General features: G+C 41.8%; 1 protein-coding gene across 2 annotated transcripts in view; it reads right to left on the bottom strand.

Annotated features, from left to right (window-relative positions):
- Nucleotides 1-27,457, bottom strand: part of LOC124715789 (matrix metalloproteinase-2-like) — a 912,762-nt gene that overhangs the window by 6,180 nt on the left and 879,125 nt on the right. For both annotated transcript variants that reach the window (XM_047243123.1, XM_047243122.1), the window contains exons 6-9: nucleotides 16,404-16,562; nucleotides 6,874-7,298; nucleotides 4,954-5,095; nucleotides 3,850-4,113 (exon numbers count right to left, since the gene is read on the bottom strand). In XM_047243123.1, the coding sequence (XP_047099079.1) occupies nucleotides 3,850-4,113; nucleotides 4,954-5,095; nucleotides 6,874-7,298; nucleotides 16,404-16,562 (990 nt within the window). The remainder of the gene's footprint in view (nucleotides 1-3,849; nucleotides 4,114-4,953; nucleotides 5,096-6,873; nucleotides 7,299-16,403; nucleotides 16,563-27,457) is intronic.

The raw sequence follows: 27,457 nt of genomic DNA, 5'->3' as shown, positions 1-27,457 counted from the left end.
TCATGCTATGGTTTTGAAGAAGATGAGCATCCAGTTACTACAGGCCAAGAATTCAATCCAGTTGTTGACTTCTCATCTGATAAAGACAATAATTCTTCAAGCATCACATGAACTCAAATATTTGTGCCAGGTGTAGCCTCATCAGATGTTTGACTTCACGATGCTAACTTCATTTTGAATGCAAGGGGTCAGTGTCAATGATAAATTATGTGTTCCAATGTGGTCTGGGGAAATATATGATGAAATCAGGTTACTGATGAAAAATGACATGTGGGACATTGTAGGCAGGCTAACAAATTAAAGGGTAGACTGTATGGGATCATTCTGAGGAACACATACAGAATTGATGGATTTTTGCTAAGAGACAAAAAACAAGAATAGCTGCATGAGGATTCACCTAATGGCCTCGACCTGACTTTGTGGAAACATTATCTCCAATTGCAAGAATCTAATCATTTAGACTACTCATGGATTTGTCAGTGAATTTGACAATTGGATATCACCACTGCATTTTTCAATGGTGAAATTGAGACAAAAGTATTGATGGATCAGCTGGTCTCACTTGTTGAATTCTTACAAAATATGAACAATGTGGAGAAAGGTAAACATACAGTCAAGAAGGCAAGTGACATGCTCCAAACATTGAAGCCCAGTGATAAGATGTGTAAACTTAGAAAAGCTATTTATGGGCTGTGGCAAGCTGGTAGACAGTGGTACGCTAAGTTGAATGCAACCCTAACATCAATTCGATTCCAACCCACAAATTTAGATCCATGTGTGTTTGTAGACAGTTTAAGGAAGTGTCCAGTCTTCCTACTCGTTTACATAGATAACGTAATAAAGTAAGTTATCAGCCAGATATGACATCAAGAATTTTGGTGCCATAAAGTACTATCTGGTGATCGAGGCAAATAAATCAGATGACAAAATTACACCTGTGTCAAAGAGTCTGTATTAAAGAAGTTTTAAACTTACTCAGAGTGAATGACAACAAGTCAAGCAGGACTCTATTGGCAACTGGGAGCAAGTTCTATGCAACAGTTACAAATACAGAAGATGGTACTGGTTGGAGAAAGATGTACATCATCACTGGTACTTTACCCAATATATGCTATGTGGTCAATAAGCTAAACAGTACGAGAACAGCCTTACTTTTATTCAGTGGTAAGTGGCTAAGAGAATCCTTCAATACCTCACAGGAACCAGAGACAAGAAACTGTCGTACATCAACAATAAGAAAGGAATGTTCAGTTTCACTTATGCTGACTAATGAAGATCTAATACTGATAAGAAATATACAAGTGCAGCTTCACTATATCCAGATAAGCAATCTCATGGTGTTCACACAAACAGAGAGCCATTGCTCTTTTGTTAGTTACAGCTGAGAACTTGAGCCTCATTGAAGCAGCAAAAGAAGTGATTCAGCTGTCAACAGTCCCAAAGGAGCAATGTTTAGGGGAACTGCAATACATCAACCTGTTCACTGACAATCAGTCAGCCGGAAAGTTAGAACTTAACCCAGTTTTTCAATCAAAGATTAAGCCCATTTGTATAAAGTATCTCTTCATATGCCAGGCTCTAGAAGAGTATCCGCTGAAACTGGAATATCAGCCAACAGAATATGTGATGGCAGACATACTGACAAAGGCTCTTCTTGCTCCAAAGCACGAGAAATGTGTTGAATGACGGACTTAAATCCTAGAACCATGAACTTGAGGCTCAATTCTTAATTTATAACTGTCTGTAAAAATTTCGGGGAAATATTGAGATTCAGAATTTACTATCATGTAATATCTTTGGTGTCTATAGATGTCATTGTGTGCATGTTTTCCAAGTCAACTGTTAGTAGTTCTGTGTTATTCTCTGTGCAGTAAGTTACAAATAAAGATGTTCTTAATTACATGTATAATTCCATTCACAACTTGCAAATGGTCCATTGTGCTATGTCCACTTCTGGAGTCATGTGATTAGAATCCAATGTTGTTTCAGTGTGAGTGGTGCTAATTTTGGTGAATATCTTATAATCTACAGAGATGAGGCTGGTAAGTTTATGATTGCTTTATATTGCCCTTCTTATTTCTTGCAAAGCTATTACTTTTGTATTACTTCACCTACTGTTTTAACAATTACTTTCCTTAATATCTTGAATGTTGACATCATCTGGCATTTCTTCTGCTGTGTCGGTTTCCTTATTGACTGCTTTTCTGCTTCACATCTTAAACTGTTCAAATGTTTTAAGAAAGCTTTGAATGCTTGAATAATTTTCTGTGTATTGTTAATTATTGTGACTTCTACTATCTTAATTTTCTGTCAACCCAATATAAGGGCTTTTTGTCTTCATACTCTTCTGTTCTCAACTTTCACTCTTAAATTTTAATTCTAAGTTCAAACATTCTCTCAAAGACATCAAACAGTTTTCTTTAATTCATCTTATTCTGTTGCTTTCATATTACTGTATACTTGAAACTCTCAACTACTTCTAAAAACTGTCACATTCCATTTGAGATTTTCTTTTCTTTCGCTTTTTAACTCATGTAACATTTTTTGCTATTGGATCATTACTAAAATTTTTCTTCATTCCATTCACAGCTGGAGCATGGAATGAATGTATGGTTATATACCTCTTTTGCATGTTTGTAAATTTATTTTGTGGCCCTTATACAATTTGCGTGTAATATACCAAACAAAGGCTGAAATTTTACACTAAAAATCAATTCGTGAAATTATCTATGTAGATTTTTGTGACATGTTGTGCATCTTACTTTCTGTGTGTGGCAGTTAACATTTTGCAGCACTTCAGTTACACTCTAGTGACTATTCATGCTGCTGTCTTCAACATATGATTCATGCCCCCTGTCACTCAATGTACACATTCAATGTAGACAGGGAAAGTGCTTTATAAGCAATTTCTTTTGTCACGTCTAGTCTCATAAAGCTTTCTCATAGATAACTATATCATCTAAAAGAGTCTGAGACTGCAACCAATACCATCTGACAAGCAATAATACTGTTGGGCATTACTTAAAGGTCTTGATTTTTGTAGTCAGTCTCCACCTGCTGCTTTCTGCCTATCAAGAAACCCTTAAATAAGTGACCGGCTAAACCCTGTCCATGCGAAAGCTATTTTTTTTAACAAGTGCAGGCTTGCACCAAAGAAAAACCTGTCAAAACTATAGAAAGAATTATACATGGTTATTTTCTGGGCTTTCAGTTGTATTTGGAAAACTTAATAATAAAATGTCTCATTTTTTCATAAATATTTTTTTCTTCAGCAATGTACATTTTGAAGCACAGATTCATCATCTGGCTTTCAATTCTTATCAAAGGATCTTGATGTGTCAACATACCAGAAACATGTATCTGTGATTGTTCCTCATTTTTATTGCATAAGGCACAACAAAGTAACTTCCATAAGCAGCCACATTCACAGGTACACATTTTTGGCATGTTGACATCACAATGAAAATCTGATAATGAGGCTATGCTTTGAAATGTACAGTGGCAAAGTAAAAACATGGCTGAAAAGACAGTTGGATTTTATTATTAAGTTTCCCATTATTTTCTTGGTCTTGATTTTGTCACGAACACCCACTACAGCTGCTGTGAAATATGTGAGCCATTTTTGTTTTTTCTGTCCATGCTGAATTTGGACGATCTCTTGCTTGTTCCTTTCTAACCTATTTCCTGAAGTTGAAGACATAAATTGCTAATTCAGATACACATACCACAGCTCTCGCATCTGATGAATAGAGGATTTTCATCTAATCAGTTTGTCACAACACATGTATCTAAGAGTACAAGAAAGAAAATTGCAAATATCAGTGTGTGTCATGAACAATAGTCTCTCACCATCTTTCCACTGGAAAACAGCATCCACATTGTAACCAACACCACGCCACATGGACATGTCCCGTGGGTAGTCAAGTTCCACCTTGCCAACATCTTCATCAAATCTCCAATACATGGTGCCACTGTAAAAGTAAGTTTTCTTATTGTGTCCCCAAACCATTGCAGCATCCACCCTGTCCAAAGTTTCTGGCAGACCAAGGTCTGTTAAAGGCCTTGGGTAGCCATGCATTAGTGTGTTTGCATCATATACAAAGTACTGCCTTCCTGCAAAAAATAAATAAATAAATCAGTAAAATGCTCTTGACTAATTTCTATACAAAAACACATTTCGCTGGAACAGCTGACTCTTCATAACCTTCATGAGGTAATTGCTGTGTTTAAGATAAATGAACAGAAAAGTTTGGCTGGGATGTCATCAGACCTTAAACAGATTGTCAGTGCTAGACTGCAAGGACATTTATGTTTTACTTGCTGTGCACTTCAGTATAACACTGTGATCAATACACTAGTTTAATCACTGGGCATTACAACTGCTTGGCAATATTGCTTGTACAGTAGTTTATCTGCTTTACTGTTGTGGAACAAGAAAAAACAAGAAAAAAACAAAACTCTGCAACGAGGATTCAGTTTCTGTATATCTTATGAGATTTGTTTATAAACTGTAAAATAGATTAAGCCAATAGAATTAATTAATGTGTGTGAAATCTTATGGGACTTAACTGTTAAAGTCATCAGTACCTAAGCTTACACACTACTTAACCTAAATTATCCTAAGGACAAACACACACAACCATGCCCGAGGGAGGACTCTAACCTCCGCCGGGACCGGCCGCACAGTCCATGACTGTAGCGCCATAGACCGCTCGGCTAATCCAGCACGGCAATAGAAATAATAAAAAAATAAATGAGGGAAATTAAATTTTGAAACAAAGAGATAACTGGCAGCAGTTTTAAAGGAAAACCAATAAAAATGAAGGAAAACATTTATGAGGATATAAATAGAGAGCATGTTTTCCTTGCGAAATTTTTGAACTGTTTATATTGTAGCTCCTTCTTTTAGATTTGAAACATATTAGCTCAAGCTATTGAAGTACAGTTGATTACCAATGAAGAAAACAATTTTCTTGTCAAGCCTCTCATAAACAGCATCCACATGGGTGAAGTTCCTTGGCAGGCTGTACCAAAATCTCTGAATTTCTGCTGGATAACCTTCCTCAAGACCTCTATCACCAATTCTCCAGAAATACTGAAAATGAGAAACCTTTATTATTATATTTGCTTTGGTGTCTCATGTTATGTCAAACAATAAATGTCCAAATTTATTCCTACCAATATGTTAAACTTAATGTTTCAAACAGGCTTCATTGTATTTGCCATTAAACTACAACATTAAAATCTAATGATGGCTTAATAAGACTACCCTTTCACTATCTTTGTAATCAATCAATGACTGAGGGTGTATTTCCTGTCAGAGTTGAAGTAGCACCCTTCTGTTAAATTGTATACTTACAAATCACTTCTAACTAAAAACCAAATCTTTTCAAATGTTTATGAGGAAGAGGCCTATGATAGGGTACTGACTCATTTTTCAGAGCAGCCTGCCTCAGTTTGGCATTTGTAAAGGATTATCCACAGGCAAAGCCATATTAGATCTTACAAATGAAGTCCTGGTGCAGCTGAACAAGAAAAATTATCCTGTTGGCGTAACCATTCGATGACAAAACACTGCATAGGAATAAATCCCATATTATCAAGTGTGGACTCAACTGGGAGACGGGAGCTGTGAGGCAAAGCAAATGCCCTGTACTGACCACTTATTTAAAGAAATTGCTATTATTATATTAAATCATGTCATGTATTTTGTTTTAATATTATGAAAATCCAAGGCATTAAGATAAGTTATATTTGGAAATGGCAAGAGGGGTGGTGGGGGGGGGGGGGGGGGGGAGGGTGGAGCAGGCAAAATTGGAAATTCTTGAAACTTGAGATTTTTATGGAGAGTTAATATGAAAAGTGCACCAGGAACATGTAACAGATCCTGTTGGCATGTTTGGTATATTATGTGACCTTGCCACAGCCTTTGATTTGTGGAGGGGCTAAAGTGTTACAGCTTGCATCTCCCCAAAGGGTTACAATGACAGACTGTGTCTTCGGTATGAAATTAACCTCAGAAAGGATCGATACTGTGCACACTCTAATTCTTTTTTATCTAATACTTAAAACAAAAGACACATGTAACTTAGAACATCACCAGCCGTGTATGAACTGGTGAAGTCAAAATCTGTAAAACTATTTTTATTCTACCTTACTGTACATGGGAAATTCCTCCCTGTTGATCCTCAATTCCACTCCTCAATTTTAAATCTATTCAATCTTTATGTTTTGTCATATTTTCGATAAGGCTATTATATATCCCATTAGATCTTTTTACTCCTCTTTCAACCACATTAATGAGCCTTCCGATACTCAAGTTCAAGGTAGTGCAGTATGTAAGGGACTGGCCTTGCATTCAGGAAAACGATGGTCCAAATTCTTGTCTGGTCATTCAAATTTAGATTTTCCAAATTTTACAAAAATCATACGAGAAAAATTCTGGGATTGTTTCCTTGGAAAAGGATGTTCCCTTCCATTTCCTTTCCCATCTGGAGCTTGTGCTCTGTCTGTAATGACAAGGTGATACTCTCTAATCTACCTTTCTTCTTCCTGAAGTTCTGCAAAATTATTGCCCTAAAGTAAAAATTAGCAGGATTTGAAAGGGCAGTAATCCTGTTTATTTAGCCAAGTTAAAAAATGGTGATGAACATAACAGCCACCCTCTTTTATTACTGGTATAATTAATCTTACAGTACATGTGCAATTTTGTAACTGGAATGAAACTTTTGATAATGAGCAACAGATTATGAAAATAATAGCACATCACTAAGAACAAAAAGAGGAAGGGGCTCATTTGCAAAAGATAACAGACGGCATCATGGCACAAGTTCAGACAAAACCTCCTCAAAGCAAAATGTGGACGTACGGTACCTTGTCCTTGAAGATGAACACCTCCCTGCGAATGACGGAGATGGCATCATAGTTGGTGTTGCACGTATCTGGCTTGACTTCTTGGGGCCTTTCCGTTCGCGGCTCGGCAGGCGATGGCCGCGGCGGCGGGAGTGTGGGGGGTGGTGGCCGCGTGCGGGGGCGGTACGTAGGAGGCGGAGGCGGTGGTTGGCGATGACGCGGCTTGTCGTGCTTGGGCGACTTCGGCGGTCTCCAGGGAGGCCGCGTTGGACGCGTGGGTGGCGTCGGGGGCGGTGTGGGTGGCTGTGTTGGGGGTGGTGGGGGCGGTGGGGGCGGCGGCGGCTGTGTTGGCGGCGCTGTGGGGTGTGGGGTAGGCCATGCCCCACGATCCCGATCGCGGTCATACGGATATGTTGGTATCTTGGCCCACAGCCGCTCTTTTGCACCTGTAAAGAACATTACTCCTGCAGCAAAGTCTACAACACAGAACATCACTTCTTGTCAACACAGCGGCCAGAGAGATCTTAATGTGATCAATAATTAGTTATGCTAGGAGTTAACGTTGTTTATTGCAGTCTTCAGATGAAGACGTTAAACCTATAACATGAATCTGCTCCAAACGAAAATGACTCAGCGTGGCAGACACCATATTTATTTTGGCACATTTAGATGTTTTGTATTATAACTTGCAGTATTCCGTTTCAAGGCAGTGGTTCAGTGAAGATTTATCACAAACATGTTACTCTTATCATTAAATGTCTGTTAATGATGTATGAACGACATAATCGTTCAAGAGATATTATGATAGATATGACTTAAGAAAACAGAAATAGTATGAGTATGGCGTAGCGTAAAGGATAAAGTCATGGATTACATAGAGGACGGAAGTAGGTTCGCGTCGCAATGGCACTTTTTTATTATTACTTATTTTCACCTTAGCGTTGTAAGCGCATTCTGATACTTCCTTACGATCGTAATACAAGCATTTTCTGCAGTATTCTATGTTATTTATATTCCCGTCTGATTATAAAACGAAGAATAAAATAAATATTTGACTATTTTCGAATTTGACGATTTCCGGGTGTAGGGTTAGGGAGGAACCGAGTGAAACTAGCAGCAATGACGTAATTCCTCGCTTGTCACAAATATTTGGCCGTCCATTTCCGAGGGTTTTGTTAGGCAGGAACCTAAGAGGACATTGTCACAAACATTTAGCCGTTTGAGAAGGGGATAGCCGGCTATGCGCATGCGTAAGATGAAGTGCTTGTTACGTCACTCCCGTTTGAAGCAGATAGTGTTGTAAGTTTAACGTCTTCTGTTGTAGAAAGACGCTCTCTTCTTTAGTTTACTATTTAGTGAGATTTTAACATAAATTGTTGGGTATTTTGATGAAATTGTGTATTACACAGACGTAAATAAAGTATCTATGCCAGCCATGGCTGCAATTTTGATTTATATAAAAGTTATAACTAAAAATAAATATCAGTAACTAATACTTTCAGTCTATTTGCGACCTCAGTGATACTGTTAATACTATGTTTATTAGATTTGCGCTGATGATCACGAAGACGAGCGCTCCTAAACAATAACGACTCTTACATTTTCTCGGCTGTTAATAAACAGAATAATAATTGGAAAACGTACAGCATATACTCCTTTTTATTGATAATAGTTTAGGCACTATTGGTGAAGGCTTTGCCGTCACGGAAACGCCAGAATTAATAGCTGCGTGTAAAACTCAGATTATTCCGCATTAGGCACACTACTTTTATGAAGTAGTCCTTTGAACAGATTTCCACCTTATATTACCAACATTCCGTATACATTTCTCTAGGTGACTTCTGCGTACAATTGCACAAAATGATCAGAGGATGAATTGTCATTATTAATATTATTATTAATAGTATTCTTGGAATTAATTCACGCAGAAAAAATTTCTCTGTGGAGAAATTATTTGCTCTGTATATTACTCACTTTGTGCGTGTTCGTGTTTCTACTTGAATTTAGTCGACTCCAAGCGATCTTATTTTTAGTGTTTATTATTGGTCTTGTACTGCACAAATAGCAACATCACAGCATATTATTAGTAACAGCACAACACAAACTTGCAATTTATTCTCAGTGAGTCCCAAAGAATTCGTAAAAGTATATAATTTGCAAGGTTATCACACATTAATAATTCAGAGTTTTAGAAAATTTCGTTTATAGTTGCAAGCTGGTACAGACACGCAAGGATAAAAGCAGATGGGATACCTGGTGGAATAATACATTTTACAGCATATGTACGGGAAAGGAGTAAACGAAGGAACAGAAACGAGGGAAAGGAATAACGAGAAACAAAGTAAGATTGAACCTATAGTGGAGTTAATGGGTTGGAGCTTCGATTCAGCAACAGCTCTAAAGCGCAGTTACTTTGAAATGACCGACATATAATTTAGAATGTAATTTTTAATCCATGCAGACTTCGATTTTCAAGTAAATGAAATGTCGTGTGGCTAGGGCCTCCCGTAGGGTAGACCGTTCGCCTGGTGCAGGTCTTTTGAATTGACGCCACTTCTGTGGTGTCACCACCAGACACCACACTTGCTAGGTGGTAGCCTTTAAATCGGCCGCGGTCCGCTAGTATACGTCGCCACTATCAGTGATTGCAGACCGAGCGCCGCCACACGGCAGGTCTAGAGAGACTTCCTAGCACTCGCCCCAATTGTACGGCCGACTTTGCTAGCAATGGTTCACTGACAAATTACGCTCTCATTTGCCGAGACGATAGTTAGCATAGCCTTCAGCTACGTCATTTGCTACGACCTAGCAAGGCACCAGTATCATTTGCTATTTATCTTGTGATGCATGTACCGTCAGACCGATGTTCACCAATTATGGATTAAAGTTAAGTATTCCCGCAGCTACGTACGTTCTTTGCTACTATAAATTCCCTTACCTGTTCCAAACCTCACGCCAGCATGTGTGAGCTTAAACGCGTGCCTTTCGGCTTCCTCCTCTAGTGGCTTGGCTGTCTTGCCAAGTCACAACAGCTTCGTCGACCTGCGCGTCGCTGGGGATGATTAGGACAACACAACACCCAGTCCCTGAGCGGAGAAAATCTCCGACCCAGCCGGGAATCGAACCCGAGCCCTTAGGATTGACAGTCTGTCACTTCCTCCTCTAGTGGCTTGGCTGTCTTGCCAAGTCACAACAGCTTCGTCGACCTGCGCGTCGCTGGGGATGATTAGGACAACACAACACCCAGTCCCTGAGCGGAGAAAATCTCCGACCCAGCCGGGAATCGAACCCGAGCCCTTAGGATTGACAGTCTGTCACGCCGACCACTCCGCTACCGGGGGCGGACGATTTTCAAGTGAAAATTAGAATACAAACGAAAAGCTAAACAATCGATTACGAAAATGTACGACCATGGAAAATACAAGTTAAAATAAATTAAATATTTGAGGCCAGATGACTGTTGCAAGACCCCGACCCTTTCAGCAGTTACAATTAGAAAGTTTGATTATTATTATTATTTGTTCACAACCATTTATACTTTTTCTTCATAATGTGTTGTATAACTGTCAAGTGTAAATGACTTTGTGCAATGATACGTAACTGCTGATGAGAAAGTGAGAGAAAGGAAGATATGAAAAGCCGGGGGGCAATATATTGCCTATTCCTCTCTAATAGTACAAAGAGATCTCTAAGGCTATAGTTACTATACAACGGACGGATCACCATAATTAGCATATACGCCTTGACTCCAAAGCACTGCAATGACGTGTTGCATTTCACCCAGGAGGAGGATGCAGTATGGCGATCGATTGTTTGCCACAACCTCTCCCTTTCTGCTTTTTAGAATTTTTAAAGGTATTATTTTGCTGGTAACTGCTCGCCGTAGCGGCTGGCAGTATACTACCGGTGCCAGGCAAAACAATGGACCAATTGTCGCTTGGCAGTCAACGGTCGTGACGTCATCGGTCTGCTCTCGCAGTGCTGCGGTTCTACCGCTGAAGGAGAAGTCGCGGTCAGGTTGCGAATGCTGGGCGTGCTAGAAACGGCGCGTTTCGCAATATTTGTTGTAATCTCTGAGAAAGGCCTTGACGGTAACTACGACGAGTGGCCATTGGAGTACGTGTATAGTTATCCTGTTCTGTATGACTACAAGCACGAAGAGTTCAAAAATGTGCTCGTAAAGTATAATTTGTGGAAGAAGATATATTTCCCGAGCTTGGAGTATCCTATTTCGAGTTAGATTCTGTTGTTGCTGTATTCAAGCTCATGACTGGTTTAATGCAGCGCTCCATGTCATTCAATACTATGTAAGGGTTTTCATCTCAGCGTAAATGTTTCAACCTATATCCATCTGAAACTTCTCATTGTAATCATGCATTAATCTCCCTCTACGACTGTTACTCCTCACCTTCCTCACGCTTCCCTCGCTAACAAAATTAGCGTTTGCTTGATGCCTCAAGGTATACTTCGACCCCTTCTTTTAGCCATGTTATGCAGTAATGCTCTTTTCTCTCTCATTAATTCACTGCCTCTTCATTAGTTATTCGATCTAAAAATCGAATCTCCAGCATTCTTTTGCAGCAGCACATTTCAAAAACTTCTACTCTCTTGTTGTCTGAACTGTTTATCGTCCACGTTTCACTTACCTACAAGATTGTGTTACTATAAATATAATTCCCTTTTCTAAGAAGAAAGGCTTAAATAGAGTTAGAATCCGTGCTGTAAACTCTCGTGCGACTTGTTTCACAGAGATTAACAACGAATGAGCGGTGTCACCACTGCGGTGGGCAGTACCAACGACATACGAAGACAGGCAGTATCGGTTGTCGGTTAACACCTGGCGGTCACTTCCAGTCGCTGTAGCGGTTAGCTGCAGCAAAATAGTACCTTCAGTAACCAAAGTATGGCGCTGAAAATTTTTTCCGTTAACACCTCTGGTCAACCTCCAGAACACTGGAAATGGTCAGTGGCCTCTTCCATGGGGACGAATGTAAAGGGGCCCCTCACACGATGAGTATTTATTGCGCAGTATGAAAGTGGTTTGATAAGTTGGGTGGTTGTTGTTGTGGTCAACGGTCCAGAGACTGGTTTGATGCAGCTCTCCATGCTACTCTATCCTGTGCAAGCTTCATCTCCCAGTACTTATTGCAACCTACATCCTTCTGAATCTGTTTAGTGTATTCATCTCTTGGCCTCCCTCTACGTTTTTTACCCTCCACGCTGCCCTCCAATACTAAATTGGTGATCCCTTGATGCCTCAGAATATGCCCTACCAACCGATCCCTTCTTCTAGTCAAGATGCGCCACAAATTTCTCTTCTCTCCAATTCTATTCAATACCTCCTCATTAGTTATGTGATCTACCCATCCAATCTTCAGCATTCTTCTGTAGCACCACATTTCGAAAGCTTCTATTCTCTTTTTGTCTAAACTATTTATCGTCCACGTTTCACTTCCATACATGGCTACACTCCATACAAATAGTTTCAGAAACGACTTCCTGACATTTAAATCTATACTCTATGTTAACAAATTTCTCTTCTTCAGAAACTCTTTCCTTGCCATTGCCAGTCTACATTTTATATTCTCTCTACTTCGACCATCATCAGTTATTTTGCTCCCCAAATAGCAAAACTCATTTACTACTTTAAGTGTCTCATTTCCTAATCTAATTCCCGCAGCATCACCCGATTTAATTCGACTACAGTCCATTATCCTCGTTTTGCCTTTGTTGATGTTCATCTTATATCCTCCTTTTAAGACACTGTCCATTCCGTTCAGCTGCTCTTCCAGGTCCTTTGCTGATAGAACTACAATGTCATCGGCGAACCTCAAAGTTTTTATTTCTTCTCCATGGATTTTAATTCCTACTCCGAATATTTCTTTTGTTTCCTTCACTGCTTGCTCAATGTACACATTGAATAACATCGGGGAGAGGCTACAACCCTCTCTCACTCCCTTCCCAACCACTGCTTCTCTTTCATGCCCCACGACTCTTGGTAAAGAAAGAAAAAATGTTTGTTCCGTAAGCAACTCACCTTACTTCTCGACGTTGTGTGTATAGTGTGTATTGTGTACTGAACCGGAGACCTAGAAACGACGGAGAGGCTTCGTCCCGTCGTAGCCCTCAGTGGTTCACAAACCCACAACAAGCCACAGCAGTCCACCCGCCCCACACGAAACCCAGGGTCATTGTACGGTTCGGCCCCCAGTGGATCTCCCCCCCCCCCCCCCCCCCCCTTTCCCGGGAACGTCTCATACCAGACGAGTCTAACCCCAAATGTTTGTGTGGTAGAGTAATGATGGTGTACGCGTACGTGGAGACAGTGTCTGCGCAGCAATCGCCGACATAATGTAACTAAGGTGGAATAAGGGGAACCAGCCCGCATTCGCCGAGGTAGATGGAAAACCGCCTTTAAAACCATCTACAGGCTGCCTGGCACACCGGACCTCGACACTAATCAGCCGAGCAGATTCGTCCTGGGGACCGGGTCGCCTTTCCGCTCGGGAAGCAGCGCGTCAGACCCCGCGATTAGCCGGGCGGGCTACTTCTCGACATACTCTCCTTTGGTCCAGCTTTTTTATCCCGTCAGAAACATAGATTCTGTCAAACTCTGCAAAATACTCGTTGAATGCAACTATCACTTCCTCATTTCATAAAAATTTCTTCCGAGCAAGCCAAAGTTTCCAGTTTGGGAACAGGAAGAAGTCGCTTGAGGCTAAGTCTTGTGAACAGGGTGGATCAGAAACCAATTCAAAGCCCAATTCGTGCACTTTCGCCATTGTTAGTGCTGACACATGAGGGACCGGGCATTTTGCTGGTGAAAAAACATTTTTTTCATCAAACAAGTTTCAAATGATCCATCAACGAATTATAACAGCGTCCAATTAGGGTTCTGCCTTTTTCAAAGTAATCTGAGGATTGTGCCTTGGGAATCCCAAAAAACAGTGGCCACCATCTTACCAGCTGACAAAATGATCTTTGCATTCTTCGGCGTACTATCACCAGGCTTTGTCCATTGTTTTGACTGCCGATTCGACTCTGGTGTGTAATGATGGATCCAAGTCTCATCAACTGTCACAAATCGGCGCAGAAAGTCTTACGGATTGCGATTAAACATCACCAGACATTGTACTGAAATCTTGCGTCAGGTGCACTTATGGTCGTCTGTGAGCAATCGCTCCACCCACCTAGCACACACCTTCATAGCTAATACTCCGTGAGGGATTACCCACTCGCTCAGCTGAGATGCCTACAGTCTCAGCAATATCAAGAATTTTTATTCGGCGGTCTTGCATTATCGTATCATGGATTTTGTCTATGGTTACCTTAGTGGTGACCTCAGTTTGATGACCGGAGCGCACTTAGCATTTGGTGGTTGCCGACCACGCCTAAATCCATTAATCCACAAGTAAATGGCCTTCAGTGAGAGTGCAATGTCCGCGTGAACTTCATCCAACTCTGATTTATGCGGCAGTCCCACTACACAAAAGTAAATGTTTAATAACAGTTCAAAACTAGGTCTCCTCAATTTTCAATCGCAGTCGACACAATGACGAATTAAGACGGTTGTCAACAATGAGCTGTACGCTGTATATCGTTGAAATTCTTCTAGGATCCTTGGAATAATCAAGCTTACCGGCCAATAAAGCGCAGTAAAACTGTTCTACTCTTTCATGGAAATTCACTAGATTTATCAATCCACCCTCGTAATATTAATATAAGCGTATTACATGAAAGTGCGAGGCCAAGAACGGCACAGTAGTATTTTGCAACATTTCTGCCTGGGGCGAGTGAGTTAGAGCTCTGCCTTCATCGCGAACACATCGGCACTCGAATATGCAGAAGTCGCTTCTATTGCGATTGCGATTGCGATAGCTGCGTACTGCAAAAAGAAAAACGAGAGGAAGAGGCAATGGGCGAAAAAACATCTTGGAAGACATTCTACGCACGGCAATACTAACATGTTAACAGAACTTGCAGCTGAGTATGACTACTATCTGTATTTTTTAAGGATGAGCGAGGAATCTTTCAACGAACTTATGAACTCCGTTACATATCAAGTACACAGAAAAAATACTGTTCTTATACTAGTCACGTTTTACTTTCCACAATGCTGGCAGCGAACTATGAACTTGAAAAGAGTAAGGTACATTGTTGTAGAACAGCAGTAGGTAGTGCTGTTATGCATTTCTCAACAAGTAATTAAAGCTTCTGAAACGAACAAATAAGCAGTTGCAGTATTATTTTCCTGCACTTAAGCCCGGGGTGTCCAACAAGTTATCTTGCCTGGGCCATACTGGAAGAAGACGAGTAACTTAAAAACTTTCCATAAACCGGTCGTCTGATAAATACTACTTGGGCCGCACTGATACTTGCTTTGGACCGTATGCGGCCCACAAGCCACGGGTTGAACACACCTGACTTAAACACTTTTGTCGAATTTTTCTACAGTTAATTACTAAGTAAGTATTAAACATGCAGTGAAACTACCCCCCTTGCTAGCTTCAGTAGATGATTTCCTTTATCTGTCTTTCAAATGCCTCTGAGTACTATGGGACTTTACTTCTAAGGTCATCAGTTCCTAGAACTTACTGCTTAAACCTAACTAACCTAAGGACATCACACACATCCATGCCCGAGGCAGGATTCGAACCTGCGACCGTAGCGGTCGCGCGGTTCCGGACTGTAGCGCCTAGAACCGCTCGCCCACCCCGGCCGGCTTTATCTGTCTTTCCCGTTGTATTAATGGTCATATGACATCAGTTATTTGCAAGTGCGCTAATTACGAAGTCTCGCCCGCGACTGCCGTGTACTGCACATTTCTCGTACACGGTACAATATATTACGCAATGCGTCGAGCGAGCGTAATATTTTTACGCTGTGCTGTCTTTTTCAATATACAGGATGGTCAGTAACAATCTGGAAAGCTTTTAAGGATGCTGCAGGGTAGACTGCGCTGGGAAATAATTATTAAGAAAACAATTCCATACGTTGCGCCGTTTCCGAGTTTATTTAGTCTTGACGTTAGCGTATCATGTCGTCACGCGTGCCAATTCAAGCGGCCTGCCAGAGACAGTGTTGCCAAACGTGTTCTTTGTTTGGTTGCGCAAATCGAACAAACGTAGGTTTTCCTCTCTTAGCTTAAATTTATCACTTCCGAAAAAGGGCATATTTCAACTGGTAATGAGCATTTGAACAAAGTGGTAACTCACGGGCACTTAGATTTAGCGGGTACAGATGCTTAAATTTGCGCGTGCGGCGAGCTGATGGTAAACTACAGTACTAAACAACTCGGAAACGGCCCAACGTATCGAATTTTTCTCGTAACAATTATTTCTCAGTACAATCTTCCCTGCAACACCCTGACAAGCTTTTCAGACCTTCTGACCAGCCTGTATTGCACAAACCGTCAATACCATTCGCAGACGATCAATGTTATAGCGCAGTTTTTAGTTTTGCGCAATAAATATTGAGCGTGCGAGGGCCCCTTAAACAGCTTAAAATTAAGACGCGAGGGCACAAGGCGAAATAGAAGGCTGATGACTTACCGTAGAGCTGCTGGATGGCGACGCGGTCGTCGTCGGGCAGCTTGTAGTTGGGCGACAGCCCCTGGTACCAGGGGTACATCAGCGCGCCCTTCACCGACGAGTGCTGCAGCCCCAGCGAGTGGCCGAACTCGTGGGCAGCCACTGCGAACAGGCTCGTCCCTGCCAACACAAAGAGGAGCACTTCTTTCAACCCTCAGCCTTTGTAAAATGAGCCGCGCCTCAAGTATAGGGCGTTTCAAAAAGGTTCATCCGCTTTCACAAGACGATCGGTACACGTGCGACAGCTTGCGCTACCAATATGTTCCAAAACGACAATCATTACAAGCGGTTATTCTGGAGTTCGTACCTCGGGTTCTGCTGGTTATGGAAAGGTAGAGTCAAGTGTTTTGGATAGCCCTTTGCCTAGAGACCATTTATATACCAAACAGAAAGATCGTCTTACTGTAACTATCCTACTGTGCACAGCCAAAATTTGAATATTACTCACTTGCCCCAGCTTCCACAGATGAAGAAAATCAGTTGGTTCCTTTTTTGCATTAGATGTGGTCCGTGGTACGCCTTTAGGGGTTATGGAGGCACCATTTAACTCAGGAGCGGTTCTTGAGAACACCCGAAAAAGCGTTTTTCACTATTTTTCACCGTTCTTGAGAACACCCGAAAAAGCGTTTTTCACTATTTTTCACCGTCAGCAGCGGATAAATAAATAACTAATCGCAGCAAATTGCTCATATTTTAACCGTATATTCTCTAGCCATTTATCAAGAAATGCCATCCTTTTTCAAAAATCTATCAGTTATCGATAAAAACCCAAAAAAACATGGTTTTTGGCTATCAAAACCGAGGTGCGGATTCCAGGATGGCTATGCACAGTAAGTGGATGTTATGTTTGCCACATATTCCTAAGATACTGATTTCAAACAAACCTGGAAATTTTCTTAATGTACTTATCCGTTTCCAGGATACACAGCTTCGAAGTTACCCTACATGTACACATAACATACGGTAAGAGGCGAAACCGTAGTTTACAAAGTGACGTAGCACGGATTGTTGTTGGGTTGTTTTTGGGGAAGGAGACCACACAGCGAGGTCACAGGTCTCATCGGATTAGGGAAGGATGGGAAAGGAAATTGGCCGTGCCCTTTCAGAGGAACCATCCCAGCATTTGCCTGGAGTGATTTAGGGAAATCACGGAAAACCTAAATGAGGATGGCCGGACGCGGGATTGAACCGTCGTCCTCCCGAATGCCAGTCCAGTGTCTAACCACAGCGCCACCTCGCTCGGTACGTAGCACGGACAAATATTCTGTAAAGAAATGTTCTGGGAACCCCGTGTTGTAGTACTGAAGCGTAGGCGAGATTGTTGTTCCCGTAAAACCCGGTCTGAGCTGTAGTTTTGCATTATTTCAATTTCTCTTGAGCAAACTATCAAAATTTTACTGACCCAGCTGCCTCATTCTATCTTCCTCACCGACTTTAAAATTTTCCAAGAAAGGTTGGCACGCGAACGTATTCGCGCATTTTTGTGCTGAAAGAGAAGGCGACAGTGGTAGTGGGAAATAGACGGAAAACTAAAAAATACTGGTTGAAAGTAGGCAGTGATTGTGGTATAGAAAGACCGAAGGAGATGATGTCAGTGTTAAGAGAGAGAGAGAGAGAGAGAGAGAGAGAGAGAGAGAGAGAGAGAGAGAGGAACACAGTGGCAGGAGAACATAGTTGACAGTGACAAAACAGTGCTGGGAAAAGAGTGTAGGAGGGAGTGCCAGCAGGTGAGGAATAGAGAGAAAGAGAAAGAGGAAATGGGTGAGAGCCAGTGATAATGAGACACACACTCTGTGACAGTGACAACGAGAAAGAGAGAGAGAGAGAGAGAGAGAGAGAGAGAGACAGTGAGATGAGACAGCAGCAGTTGGAATGAATGAATGAATGAATGAGATAGTAGCAGCAAGAGAGCTAGAGGGAGACAGCGATAGTGAGAAGAGACATTAGTGATAGTAGTAGAACAGAACGAAGCCTCAGCAGGAGGACAGGAGGCAGTGACAGAGAGACACAACAAGATAATGACAATGAGTTGAACTGAATGAGTGAGTGAGAATGGACATTTGGATGGGTATGAGCGACCTGCAGAGATGGACTAGTGAGTGTGAGCTAATTACATTTAGGGGATCTTGTGGCAGTGAGAGGTGAGTTGCATGTTAGAAAGAGCGTTAATATCTTCGTACGCCCAAGTTTTTGGGAAAATTTTTAAAGGTGCTGAAGGAGACAGAATGAGGCAGCTGGTTCAGTCAGGAGCATATTCGTCTCTTTAGTGCTCCGATAGGAGCACATTTTCGCTGGCTTTTCTGTATAAGAGAGTGACTTGCAATGAATTTCAACTTACACATCCACACCAAAAGTTTACATCGGCGCCAGATGTAAGTTGCCATTTCATGTGGTTACCGCGCACTTGTTCACTATCCAGTGTGCGTCGAGTGGAAATGGTATTTTCTGTTCTCCGTTTCCACAGATGCAATCCAATTACAACTCTGCGGCGTAATTTTCGTCCAGAAAAAGCCGATGCACCTTGTACATCTCATAGTATTTGACGATGGTACTAGCAGTTTCAAGGGACTGGTTGTTTACGTAAGGGGAAATCCACAGGCCGCCACCGTGTGCTCCTTCAAGACGTGCAGCGCATTCAACAGAACTTTGCACGTAGTCCACCGGAGGCTACTCATCGTGCAGTTTGAGAGTTAGCCATTCTTCATGTTCCTGTCTGCCGTGTTTTTTTGCGGTTTTTTAGCTCGAAAAACAGAGTAGTCGCCAATTTTTTTTTGCTGAAGTGCCAATACTGACAGTGTGGAGTGTCTTCTCGGGCCGCATACGTACCGATCATATTAACTGGTACCCTACATAAATTGGCATGAGTCCCCAATAGACTAGTAAGGGGATGATAAGTTGGCTGCCGGCCCCCAAGTACTTATCGTTAAGCCGTCGGCACACGGACCCGTGCATTCGAACGTTGAGAGTTGAGCGTGCCGAGTTTCTGACGTCACAGTAGGAAAAAAGCGCGTTGGGGAGTCTTTTCGAACATGCAGAGCAATATCTTACATGACAGATGATCTGAATGTGCTGTTGAACGTTGACCAATGATCACCTACGTCACATGCACGTCATCTCTTTTCAATACATACTGGCGACACGCCACATTGGCTCTCAGTTGAAGCCCATATATAAATAAATATATATGCCGTTTCCAAGCATCAGAAAATTGAGAATATCTCTAGGACCTGTCGTTAATTCTACGATTTTTTGTAACAAAATGACTGGAAACGCCATATAGGTGGTTGAAGAGTTATTGTTAGCCTAACTTGTTTGTTATGAAAGTATCCCGTTTCAAGGCAATGTGAAACACTCCCTATTAAACCCGCCGTTATTGACTAGTGGATTATAGCCCAACAGTTTAAAATAGTTTGACTGTGTGCAACACGTGAGGCTAATCGGTTAATATTTGCACGGGAGTTGTGTCGTATCAAACCCAACAACGCTAATTAGGATGTCAGGTAGCAATAATCTATACATACTTTGTTCTTAATGTTCTATATCTTTTGCCTAAACAGCCCGAAATAGGCAGTTACACCCTTCGCCTGACAAAGTAATAACGGTTAAATGATCACAAGTCGCCTATTGATATCGTCACACGCCAATATTCTTCATGTGGCACTGCAATCCAAATCGTTGGTGTCCGGCGCGGTAATCGCGTAATCACGGCGCACAAATGAACACTTAAACACATCAAACAAATCGCTCAATTAACGCCGTTTACATATTTGCTGGAGGTGAGGCCCAAGGATTTGTGCGATACACACAGCCGCTAAACAATTGTGAACGCGGTCGGCCGTCTAACCGAAATCCGCCCTGCTCGCTTAGCAGCCAACAACTTACTTGCTCGGAGTCTCAACACTGACTCCTCTGACGCACTGGGCGCTAGACCATCGATAGTACCTACTGCAACCTTCGTGAGGCAAAATATGTTGCTCACAATGCGTAAGGGGCGGTTGAACCCTTACAAATGGCACACTGAGGATCCATAAGAAGTGCAATGTTCTTGATACAATTTGTTATAATGACATGTAAGTCAATAACACATCTACGAGTAAAGGTTTCTGTAGACGGTAAGGTCCAAAGTACGGTCATTCAACAGTGATGGTCGGTACAGCACGATGATTTGCAACGCAGAATGGTACGGTAAATGTTTGTGTGTTGCTTGGTCGCGTCTTACTGAATCCAAATATTTTCATTATTATCCTTCACGTTTTTAATATATTCAGATACTTTCTGACCAGTTTAATAAAAGTGTATTCTATAACATTCAACGTTTTATAAATATAAGCGCGGTCTTTCTGAGGAGTGAGTTTGTTCGATTTGCTTAATCTACAAAATAGCTTACGTTACTTGTAGTAAGGTATTTTGCGTTTCTTGTTTTAAGTGTCTTATTTCACATGTTGTAAAGATTTTTCTGCTGAAGGAGGAATAGTGACCAAGTAAGAATTTGTATCATACTATTTGTAATGGAACTTTTATATGCTGACGTCGTTACTGGCTGTTCATGTGAAGCCACTCTTTCGTAGTATAGTAATTGGAATATTTATTTTTATTTAATTTGAGTTATTTAGATGAGTTATGTCAATTTTTGTTTGAAATTTACAAGATTATTAATATAATAAAATAATTCCGATTTTTCAAGGGAACTAAAGGCTGCAGACAAGTAGGTGTTGCATTGTTCAATCTCTTGTTTTTGGTAGTGTAAGTATGTGTTTTAGACCGTAGCGATATCTTCTGTTCTGTTAGCTCTCTCTCAGTTAGAAACTCGTTTATATTTATGTTTGTTGTTGGAAAGTGTTATTTGTGAAAGTTTCGTTTCGTAGGAGTTGCGAATAAAACTGAATCACACAATGTCTGGTTCAGCTTCGTTATTTATGGATTTTAATATGTGCAATTATTGAAGTGTTACGATTGTACATCTGAGGCTGATTGGTTTAAAATTACCAGACTGCACTTGCTATAATTTTGTAGTCTGTCTCAATTCAACAGCAGTTAAACAATTTTCATGAAGAAGTTAACTTCCGATCGTAACACAGAGCGATCGGCTGGCTTGTCATTTATTTGAAGAATTTCATCGACTACACTGCAGCAACCTCTCTGACTTTCAGCGTGTAATCTGATGTGAAAGCGTAATTACAACGAATATAAGGTGTCAAGATATTTATTTTCAATTCTAAGTGCTTGAAATTCTAATTAAAAACAAGTAGTGTTTGTTCACCGAATTAGATTCAGCTTGCTTAATAACAGGGCTCGTGAATAAACAATTTACAAAGATGTCAAGCTATGTTACATCCGCTATTACTGTTTCAAGAGATTTTAATGAAGTTTGTGACTCGTCCTCCCAGCTTTAAATCAAAATAAACTGAACACGACCCTGGAGGTCGAAGACATGGTCACCCGCCAACTCAATAAACTAAAATTTAGCACCCACGAAAGACGACAAAAAGGCGGAAGCGGAGGAGCACACATGGTACTAACTTTTTTGCTTTATAACATGTTCATGGACATTGTAGTATTTATTTATGTCCACTACAGACAAAACAACATGACTAGCATATGAACAACGAAGGGAAAGATAGTATTAACAGAGCTAAGGTAGGAATCTTACGTCCGTCCATTTCGTAAACAGTGTGATGTGCGAGCCACCACTGAAGAGTACGATCGCGACCTATATTTTCTGTCATCTATAAAACTTCCTATAAAAACGTAACGCTAGAAGAATCCTTCTTATTTAAGTGTTATTTTCAGGGAGAAGCAGTTAAGGAAACTCTCCACTCACTTCGATAATATTTCAATAACCGAGAGGCGCAGACAAGTACGTGGCACACAATTGAAATTTAATTAAAAAAGTTTGTTCATAATTATGGCGCAATATAATATTATGATCTTCAAACATGGAACAACTTTTTGGTACGTACACAGTGCGATTCACATCTAAATAGTAATCCTCGAATGAAACAGTACAGTCAAGCTTGAACATAGAGGCAACTCTGATGTGTGTATGCACTGGTCTCTGCGAGTAACTGTTAATCTCCGATCATTTTCGTGTTCTACATTAGATTTTGTTACCTCTTAGTGTCTGGGTTTCTGCTTGCTTCTTTACGAAAACACCGTTGACTTACTCTACTGTGGTGAGAGAATGCTCCTCGTGAAGCGTAAGACAAATGCGGGTCTGAAGCTCAAGACGAATTATTCAGAAAGGGGAAAGGTGACGGCAGCAATCACCCTTCTAACATTAGAAATCGACCAGAGACACGCCTATCGATCTATATAGGCCGTTGCTCGCAGGAATTTTGGAAAGTTACCAGAACAGCTGGTCAGCGAATGCAAATCGACATCGTTGCAATTACGTGTCACAGCAACGTGTTTAAGCAACGCTATAAGAATTCGTGTATCGCACCCACACATTTGACTTTATACGATTCAGTAAAGCACTAGTCGCCACGCTTGACGCTATTTAAAGATTTTGCACTTCTATTCAGCACAAAATAAACTAGCAAACGAACAGCAGTTGAGAAGAACGGACTGTAGGGAATAAAGTTATTCAGATTACTCCATTTGCGAATCACATATATACTTTTACGTAGTGAACGTTTTGCGAACAATTGTGTATAACGCTATTGCTAAACTGATGATACGATTCAGAAGTTTTTCGGGGCGACATTTGCGAAAAACGTACCCAGTTTTCAAACCGCGTCACCCTCTGTAAAAGCTTGTACTTTTAGGAATACCACCGTCTTCGTTACATAATATCTGAATTGAGTAATGTGAAAAGTACATTTTACGAAAGTTAGAGATTTTATGTTGACACAGCTTAAGAAGTAAGAACCACACAGGCTGGCATGTTTTGAGAATATGGCTTTCGTCTTCAATTGGAGTTTGTTAAGCATTTCTGTGACAGTGCGCGCGTACTAGACAATACTATGGCGACTCACGTAGCTGTTTAGACAAAGTATCCGTAATGTGCAAAAAGTGGCAATTGACTCTAAATTTTAAAAAAGTATGAGGTTACCTACATGAATATTTAAAAGCAATCCGTTAAATTTCGGTTACACGATAAATTACACAAATCTAAAGGGTGGCAATTCATCTAAATTCCTAGGGATTAGAATGACTAACAACTTAGACTGGAATTTTAACGAAGTATTATGGCGAAGGCAACCCAGAACTGCGTTTAATCGGCAGAATACTTAGGAAATGAAACAGGTCTACTAAAGAGACTGCCTACACTACGCTTGTCCGTCCTCTTCTGGAGTTGTTTAGTCCCCCTTAAACATCCCAACAACCACCACCACCACCACCACCACCACCACCACCACCTTCTGGAGTTGTGCAGCGTGATATGGGATCTTTACCAGATAAGATTGGCGGAGGACATCGAGAAAACTCAAAGAATGGCAACTCGTGTTGTGTTATCTGGAAATGGGAAGATAGTGTCAGGGATCTGATACGCAAGTTAGGGTGGCAGTCAATGAATCGAAGATGTTTTTCATTGCGGCGATGCCTTTTCATGAAATTTCAATCAGTAACTTTCTGCTTTGCGAAAATATATTGTTAACGCCAGGCTACATAAGGAGAAATGTTGATCGTAATAGAATAAGAGAAATCAGAGCTCGCACGGAAAGATTTAAGTGTTTTCTTCAATAAAATTCTTCAGGGTATCAGACCGCATCGTCATAATTTAAAATGCGCCAACGTTTCGGCCAGCGTTGCAGCTAGCCTTCATCAGGGCCTTACGTTAACTGCTAAATGAACACACTTGGTTCCTTAAATAGCTGCACGAGAAAACCGTGTAGTTACTTGATTGGCTGTAAAAGGAGGAGGAGGGGTGAAAGGTATGCTTTATTGGTGTTTCCTTTATTATCTGTCATTGGCTGAAATAGCTGTTTTCTATTGGTCTTTATATTAATCCACCCCATTGGAGGAGACGGAAGAATAGCGAACAGGTGATGGCTGTGACGTCACACTGTTTCCATGCTGTCCAGAAGCCGGCTGCGGCGTGCCATTGCTTTGTGTGCTCGCGACCACTACTGCGGCTCTCCGCGTGTCTGCATGGGCCGCCACGGCTCTGCCGCCGCTCCGTAGCCCTGCTATTGCAGGCAGCCAAGACCTCGGAAGCTTGTACCCGTCCTCTCTATTCATGTTGGCGGGTCTTTTGGCTATTTCTATCGCCTCTCTAATCTTTCTTTTGAAGGTGAGAGGCTGTTTCGCCAGGACGCGGGCTTCTTGAAAAAATATTGGTTTCCCGCACTTGTCTCGGTGTTCCGCCACTGCTGACAGTGTGTTGTTTCAGGCGTATATATCTTTCATGTTCCGAGAGCCTTGTGCTAATCGGACGTCCCGTCTCACCTATGTAGACTAATCCACACGCACAACCAATTTCATACACGCCAGCTGTGTGTAGTTTGTCAACTGCATCCTTGGTAGAACCGAGCATGAACAAACTGACGGTGTAGCTATGGGCTCACCCCTATCGCCTATCGCAGCAGAAATTTTCATGGAGGCATTTGAGGAAACAGCCCTCCAGTCCGCACCATTACGTCCAAATTGTTGGCTTCGCTATGTCAATGATACTTTCGTCATCTGGCCCCACGGAGAAGAGGAGTTACAGAACTTCCACAAGCACCTTAACCAACAGCATAGGAAAATTCAGTTTACAATGGAAACAGAAGAATGGGGTGCTGCCTTTTCTCGACGTGGAAGTTTATCGAAAACCTGATGGTAAACTTGGCCACAAAGTGTACAGGAAACCAACCAATACGGACAGGTACCTTCACGCCTCCTCCCACCATCACCCCACGCAGAAGAAGTCCGCCCTGCACATGCTAACGAAGAGAGTGTACAGGATAAGCGACGAAGAACATCTGAAGACAGAACTTGAACGCCTCAGCTCCATCCTCGGAACTAATGGCTATGGGAAGCAGATGATAGACAGCACCATGTCGACAAGGGGGAAGACTAATAGGGAAGAGGAGAAGGAGGCACAGAGCATTGCTGTGTTACCATATGTACAAGGGGTCACCGAACGTATTGGCAAAATTCTACGAAAAGCCGACATCAAACCAATTTTCCGAAGCAGAAACAAAATATCAGACATGCTCGGTTCTACCAAGGATGCAGTTGACAAACTACACACAGCTGGCGTGTATGAAATTGGTTGTGCGTGTGGATTAGTCTACATAGGTGAGACGGGACGTCCGATTAGCACAAGGCTCTCGGAACATGAAAGATATATCCGCCTGAAACAACACACTAAGTCAGCAGTGGCGGAACACCGAGACAAGTGCGGGAAACCAATATTTTTTCAAGAAGCCCGCGTCCTGGCGAAACAGCCTCTCACCTTCAAAAGAAAGATTAGAGAGGCGATAGAAATAGCCAAAAGACCCGCCAACATGAATAGAGAGGACGGGTACAAGCTTCCGAGGTCTTGGCTGCCTGCAATAGCAGGGCTACGGAGCGGCGGCAGAGCCGTGGCGGCCCATGCAGACACGCGGAGAGCCGCAGTAGTGGTCGCGAGCACACAAAGCAATGGCACGCCGCAGCCGGCTTCTGGACAGCATGGAAACAGTGTGACGTCACAGCCATCACCTGTTCGCTATTCGTCCGTCTCCTCCAATGGGGTGGATTAATATAAAGACCAATAGAAAACAGCTATTTCAGCCAATGACAGATAATAAAGGAAACACCAATAAAGCATACCTTTCACCCCTCCTCCTCCTTTTACAGCCAATCAAGTAACTACACGGTTTTCTCGTGCAGCTATTTAAGGAACCAAGTGTGTTCATTTAGCAGTTAACGTAAGGCCCTGATGAAGGCTAGCTGCAACGCTGGCCGAAACGTTGGCGCATTTTAAATTATGACGATGCGGTCTGATACCCTGAAGAATTTTATTGAAGAAGACAACGGCCGCGGAAGCCTACGCTTACATTTAAGTGTTTGTTTTTCCTGCGCACTATTCGAGAGTGGATTGGCAGAGAAATAGCCGGAAGGTGGGTCTTGTAAGAGAACTCCTTCGTTGGTGAAACACGCTACTTCATGATTATTCAGTTTGACGTCTACTGTCCACTGTCTACTGTCCACAAAGTTCACTGTCATTCTCTGCCTAATCGCTGATCGTACCCTCGAACGATATAATTTTTTTTTCTTGCCTAGCGCCCTTGTTCACACATTATGTTACGCACTTGTTTGCGTTAAAGGTTCTGCTGTCAGTCTCTGCACCAGGCGCTCATCATTTGCACGTCTCCTTATATTTCGCAAGCATTTTCTGATGTGTCACACTGTACACCACTGGGTCGTCTGTGAACTGGTTGAGGGAATCACTTGCGTTATTTGCCAGGTTATTCATTTGTATGGTGAACAGCAACAGCGGTATTGCTGAGGTATGGTGCACTGTTCTTTCGCTTTTAATGATGATTCTCCAAGTAGTACGACCTACTGGGTTCTCGATATATTTTGTGAAGTAGTGCGCCACTGATCGCACCGAAGAAAAAATCGTATTTCAGAACCGACAAGAGATGTCGATACAATACTTATTAATTACCGGTTTCGATCATCAAACCATCTTCGGGCATCATAGAATTATTAACAACAACCTGAAGTGCATCGATTTTACTGCGACGTGAGATAAAATAAACGCCATCCTATGTTACTGCCGTCTGTTGTAGAATATACCGACAGTTAATAAATCTGTGATATTTATTAACTGCGAGAGTGCATTTGATTACTGACTGTATAATGTATTTTACTATTGATAGCAGTGGCGCAGAGTGGTAAGGACACTGACATAAAGCACCCCGTCTTCAGGCCACGAGTGGCCTACCCGGACCATCCGACCGCCGTGTCATCCTCGGTGGAGGGTGCGGATAGGAGGGGCATGGGGTCAGCACACCGCTCTCCCGGTCGTAAGATGGTATTCTTGACCGAAGCCGCTACTATTCGGTCGAGTAGCTCCTCCATTGGTATCACGAGGCTGA

Source organism: Schistocerca piceifrons, chromosome 1 (genome assembly GCF_021461385.2).
Source record: "Schistocerca piceifrons isolate TAMUIC-IGC-003096 chromosome 1, iqSchPice1.1, whole genome shotgun sequence".
Classification (NCBI taxonomy): domain Eukaryota; kingdom Metazoa; phylum Arthropoda; class Insecta; order Orthoptera; family Acrididae; genus Schistocerca; species Schistocerca piceifrons.
This window is presented reverse-complemented; position numbering and strand designations above follow the sequence as displayed.